Consider the following 6,407-nt stretch of genomic DNA (forward strand, 5'->3'; position numbering starts at 1 on the left):
TTTTCAAGCGCTGCCTTTCAACTAATTGTGTGTTTATGTATTTGCAGGTTTTCTTGGGTAATGAAAACAGCAACGGGCACGTCAAGCATTTCTTTAACCCACCCATCCTGTCCAGGTTTATCCGCATTGTTCCAAGAACATGGTATCGTGGCATTGCCCTTCGGGTAGAACTCTATGGCTGTGATTTTGGTGGGGGTCTGGCTGTGAAAAGGACTGGCGAGTCTGGGAGCTCTTAACCTTTCAGCAGTCGTCACGCAGAGCATGTTTTTTTGAAAAACCCTTTAAACAGTCATGCATAGTAGTTTGAATGTTACATCATCAAAGAACCTTGATGTTTTGCCAGCGGGAATTGAAAGAGATTTCTCTGGTAGATGTTTCATTCCTACAAACACACACTTTAGAAAACAGCTTCTTTTCTCTGGGAAGAAATAAAGGTCCCTTCTGATTTGTATTATCACTTCTTCATTCTGACCAGTACTCTATCTTACTTTTTACTTAATATTAAGTTCTAGATCTAGGAATGGAGACTTTGACCTTAATCTTGAGCCCTGATTATGTCCATTTGATAATGCTTTTGCAGCACAGAGGAGGAATAGAAAGCTATATCAGGTGGATGTTCTCCATACATAGGGATGAGAGGGAAAACCAGTGCTCATCTGGAGCTGTGGTGCTGCATTCCAGCAATGCCTTGGTAAGAAATGATTGTAGGGGTGTTCTCACCTCCACATGTCTGTCATCTACGCTGTGACAACGGTAGAGCACATCTCAGCATTTGAGTCATATCCAAACCTCAGAGAATGGGTTTTTTGAGGTTTTTTGATTTGGTTCTTGCATACCCAGCACACCTGAAATGCTGTGGATTTCACATAATTCATCTTCTGTGCCCTGGCAAGGGGAGGGAGAATCAGCAGTATCTTTCCATCCCAGAAATGAGAACAGAAGTGATTTAACCTTGCGGGTCATGGAACAGCAATGATAGGACCAAAGTGAGAATCCAGAGCTCCTGACACTCAGTCCCAGACAGACAGACCATGGGGAGGAGGGGCTCCCTTGATTAGGAAAACTTTGAGAACTGTAGCTGTTCAGTGACAGTGCAACCTGGGGATGGCAGAGGAGGATCGGATGAAACTGGGTAATAGAAACATCTTCACCTTCTCTTACACTTTAACAGTGTTTTCACTCTTGTGCATAGAGCTTACATGGATTTTTCCCAGGATGGCTAAATCTGGTGAAAGTAGATACACAGTCCATGAACTCATTATTCCAGAGTTCTAGCTAAGCTTTCAGTCAGGTTTTGGGATTCTGTCCTGTAAATTGTTTAATTGCAGCATTTCACTTATCACACACTAGGTAGCATTCAGCAGGGTGGATTTTTCAAAGTAGTTTGTCTTTGAACCTTGGATGGCGTTATCCAAGTTATTTCAGTAGTTTTTCAATTCTTTGTTTCATAGACCAGGCATTTCAAAGAGAAGATTTAGAATGTGAGTGAAAAGAGTGTAAAAACTAAACAAATATTTTCTTTTTTTTTCTTTTTTTATACTGTGTTACAAACTGTTGTCATTTTCCACTGGAAAATAAAGATAATATTGTAGCATGAAAAGCATCAACATTTTATTTTGTATATTAGCCTTGACAGTAGTAGATCTTTGGCAATATTTAGTGAAATATTGCATCATGGAAGTAAAATTTTCAGCTTGATGGGAATTTTCAGTGCTAATTAGAATTAATTTCAAACAGTGAAATTGTATGAATAATTGCTTCTTCTTAAAAGATCAGTTTCTAAATATTTTGTAATAGTGCTTAATTTATATTTGTTGCCATGAAATTGCAATACCAAGACATAGTCACTAAAAAAAAAAAAAGTAAACTTTGGGATGAGAATTTACCCTAGAAAACAGTTAATAAATGCTTTCTAACCTCAGCAGAACCAAGTTTTTATGTGAAAACTGTGAAACCACTTATGTTTAAGAAGTCCATGATCATAAATGTTCTAAATAAGTAATTAGTTCTTATGTGTGTGTGTGTGTGTGTGTGTGTGTGTGTATGTATGAGTCTATGTAAAGTCACACAAATGCAAAACTGATTGCAGGAGCATGACTCAATATATCTGCATCAATTTTACAAGTTGAAGATTCTGCTTCTGCTTACTAATGGATAGGACTTTGGTTAGCTGGGGTCAGCTGTCCTGGTTGCATCTCCTCCCCAACCTCTTGTCCACCCCCAGCCTCCACACTGGCAGGGCAAAGAGGGGAAAAAGCAAAGGCCTTGACTCTGTGCAAACACTGTTCAGTACCAGCTAAAACACCCCTGTGTTGTTAATACTGTTCCAGTCACAAATCTAAAACACAACACCCCGTGAGTTGCTATGCTGAGAATCAACCCCATACCACTGATATTCCAGCCTGTCTGGTGCAGCAGCACAGGTACAGCAGTGATGCCTGGGCCCTGTGCCAAACCAGGCATGTGGCCATCGCTGATAGCAAAATGTTCTCTGGCACAGCAGAGTAAGATTGTAAGTGCTACAATAAACATCAAAAGTCCAAACCAGTTACTAACAAGCACCAGACTCTAATATACAGTAAGGCAAACAAGCACAGAACCCTGCCAATTAACAACAGCTATAAATTCTACCTCTACACTCTGGTCAGGAGTCTTATCTCAAAGTCCTCTTGCTCCACATTGGACACCAAAAAGGACTGCAGTGAGTTGACCCCAGCTGCCAACTAAGCCCCCACTCAGTCACTTGATATCTTTCCCCTGACAGGATGGCGGAGGATTGGAAGGGCAAAAGAAAGAAAACTTGTGGTTTGGCAGTTTAGTAAGTGAATCAAAGCTGCAAAGCAAAGCAAAATAACAAATTCATTTGCCACTTTCCATCAATAGGCAGGTGTTCAGCTACTTTCTGGCAAGCAGGGCCTTGGCACACTAGCACTTGCTTGGGAAGACAAACACCGTAACTCTGAACATCCTCCCTTCCCCCAGCATTTCTTGCTGACCACAATGTCGTACCATCTGGGATATTATATCCCAGCTGTGTCCTCTCCCAGCCTCTTGTGCAGCCCCAGCCTACCCACTTGGTGGGGCAGGGTGGGAAAACGAAAAGGCCTTGCTGCTGTGCAAACTGTTCAGCAATTGCTAAAACACGGTATGTTATCAATGCTTGTTTAGTCACAAATGCAAAGCAAAGCACTATGCAGGCTGCTGTGACAAAATTTAACTCTATCCTGGCCAGATCATGTACAGAAACTATTTCCAAATGCAAATGTTGGGGCAAATTCTTAGTCTGTGCTTACAGCAAGGAAGATGTGAAAATATATCTGCAGTGGATCTGCCAAACCACAGTGATGTTTAGCGAGCCCATAGATGACTGGAAAACAAAGAACTTCTACTGATTTTATGAAGCAAACAGCTTAGATTGAATCTGTCAAGGCTTTTGGAATTCGTAGTTAAAACAGTCAGTCTTACCGAACCTTTTACACGTTGTGGCATGAAATCCTTTGTAGGTCGGGATTATTTGCAAAATATGTGAGGAGAGTAAGAATTCCTGCAGTTTTCTCAAAGATACATATGGCGGCATGAAGGTTAGCAAACACAAGCTTTTTTGGACTGGGGGAGAAATGTGGTGACAAAGTTCAGAGTAATACAGCCAATAATTTCTTCACTCACAAATCTGGATGGATGCCTTCACACTGGCCCTTTGATCAAAGGGCCAAAGTCAACAGCTTTTGGCCTCCAACAGCATTACAATGGAGTTGCTGCCCTCTAATGCTTGTTCCAACTTCCAGGAGGACTCAGGATGCCCAAAGCTGACCATCTGTAGGTGATGAAAGCACAGGGATCGCTGTGATTGAAGTCTTGTGCTTTACTCACAAGGTGCCACCAAGTGTCTCCTTTTGCTTTCCAGAGGTGATGACTGTACTCCTTCACACAGACGTTGTGAAACTGGTCATGTCTGGACTTGGATTGGAAAGGAGTTGGAAGTATGTGTAAAGAGAGTTGAGCAGCTCTAAAGTAGTTACTGACAGCAGCACCACCGTAGTTTCTTCAGATCCTGATGTGTTAGTCCAGTATCCAGACAGGTTTTTACAGACTGCCCTGTAAACACTAAAGCTGATACAGGCAGCCTCATGTGAATTGTAAGCACAACTTTTCCTTATAGAATAGATGTCACCTCCATTTTTGCAGTTTTTCTGCGAATGGTTCTGACCATGACACCTGCACTGCAGGAATGGCTGGACTGAAGCTGAGCCAGCTCACCTTCACCAAGGTTCCCAGGAGTCTGCAAACTGGATGGTTCCCTCCACACCACTGGCATAGTAAAGCATAACAGAGACATAAAGCCGCATATTACCCATGGATTAAAGCCAATGCAGATCATGTTTCTGTGTTCACTCTCTCAGAAACCTCCTGAGCTGTGCATCAACGCAGGTGCAAATGTGAATCTGGGCATTTGGGTGCTTCCCATATTAGAAACATCAGCAAGCAGGCATGGAAAAAGAGTGCCTATGTGAAGTGCCAGGAGAACTCTACAGAAAAAGCGTCAAGGAGGAATCTGGTTGGGGCTCCAGACAAATAGCCAACCATTTGAGCATCCTCCAGCACCCCTGAAATGGTCATGAGCACTGGTGGGTGATCAGAATTTTAGGATACTGCTAAAGGGAGAAAAGAGGGCTTGCAACTTCACAAGCACTGATGCTCATGAGGTGTCTTCCATGATGGGAAAAGAATTTTTTGATACATACCTAAGGAAGGAAGGTAGAGGCTATGCCCATATCCACATATGTGCTAGGGAAGACTGTTTATCAATATGTTACTCTTAAATACCATAGAAATGAGATGCAACACTGTTCTATGGTGACCAATTGCCGGTTTGTATGAGTCAGTTACTCCACTTAATCAGCATAAAATAATCCTCTTCTTGCTATGTTTATTCATGCTAGCTGTGCATCATAACCAGTTTATCCACCTACACTTTCCTATCATTACTGTGCCCCATTCTCCATTTGTTTGCTACACCCAGTGCTTGCATCATGCATTAATTACAATAATCTTCTCCAGGTAGCGACTTCATCTTCTTGAATGTTTGTACAGCACTCTCCAAAACAGGCCATGGGATCATTCTCAGGGTTCCTCGGCACATCTGTAACACCATTCCTACTGGGAGCAACACTGTGTTAAGCCCACTGTGACCTAGATACAGTAAGCACCAAGTCATTCAGACCAACCTATGTGCTTCTACATTTAATGAAAGTGCAGGGTATGTTTCTTCTAGGTGTTTGTTTTTCTTTGTAACACCACTATTGTAATCTCTTTTAAGCACTTCCCACAAAAATTTGTCCACCGTTTGTAGCAGACTTAAGTGGCTTTTCCGTTTTATTTCCCCATGTAGCTGACTGCAAAATATTTTAAAATGTCATGTCTGTAATGGAAGTGTATAGTGCTGTACATGATCCATATTAGCTCAGGAGTTATTCTGATGTCCCGTGGCAAGCGATTCCACAAACTCAGCCATAAATGCCTTTCTTCTAATGGCTTTTTGCTTCAGTCTGCATTGTGTTCAATGCAGAGCCTGCTATGGAGTGTGGGGCAGAAGGGAAGTTCTCTGCCAGAGACTTTCGATAGCAAACTGCCTCCTAATGAGTCCTATACTGATGGCTGCTGCTTGTCCTAATGCTTCTGCAGGTCTCGGTAAGCTTGAATTTTATGCTGTCTTCTCTACCAGCTGTGTTCCAGTAAACTGCAGTGCTGCTTTCCCCCCAAAGCCCTCCCCACCCTTGCACAGTTTAAGGACATACTTGGCCTACCAGTCTTGTTAAATGCAAGATCTTGTGTGTATGGAACTATAGGTGATGAAGGCAGAGCTGGAGGAGTTACAGGGTGGAATGTGTGGACATCAAGGCATGAACTACAGGTACAAACTGAAGTCTGAGAAAAATTAAAAGCATGGATTTGTGTTGAACTACAGTACAAAAATATCTTGGACTTCCAGATAGTGTATAGTAAAATAGAAGCAGAAAATATGCTCTGCCCATGCTACAGAGATCTGTTGCATTCTCTTAGCAAGGGACATTTCCTTACAGGGCGTGGATAATTGATCCAGTTATAGCAATATATTTATGACAATGACTGCTGACCCTCCCTTCACCTCTCTACAATACAAAATTAGAACATACCCCTGAGACTTTTCTTGCTCTCAAAAAGATGGAATGGCTCCAGAATGGCTCCAAAACAGCTGTGGCATTCAAAGAATATCCTAGTAGGATTTATACATCTTTAGTTTTTGAAGAGGGGAAGGAATTTTAAAAGAATTAAGAAGAAGGGATCAAGAAGCTGAGTCAATTCTGTCGTCCTTTTTAAAAACAGTAATTTACTAGCTAAGGTCCTGTGAAATAGCCTTGTTCCACTGG

At 42.0% G+C, this 6,407-nt stretch overlaps 1 protein-coding gene across 2 annotated transcripts in view; it reads left to right on the top strand.

The window, feature by feature from the left end:
- The window catches only part of F5 (coagulation factor V), a 40,342-nt gene extending 39,891 nt beyond the window's left edge, over positions 1–451 (top strand). For both annotated transcript variants that reach the window (XM_027727573.2, XM_027727572.2), the window contains exon 25: positions 48–451. In XM_027727573.2, coding sequence (XP_027583374.2) covers positions 48–236 — 189 coding nt within the window. In that variant the 3' untranslated portion in view covers positions 237–451. The remainder of the gene's footprint in view (positions 1–47) is intronic.
- The last annotated feature ends 5,956 nt before the right edge of the window (positions 452–6,407 follow it).

The sequence above is a fragment of the Pipra filicauda genome, unplaced genomic scaffold (genome assembly GCF_003945595.2).
Source record: "Pipra filicauda isolate LSUMZ 115617 unplaced genomic scaffold, ASM394559v2 scaffold64_size3178608_pilon, whole genome shotgun sequence".
Lineage (NCBI taxonomy): Eukaryota > Metazoa > Chordata > Aves > Passeriformes > Pipridae > Pipra > Pipra filicauda.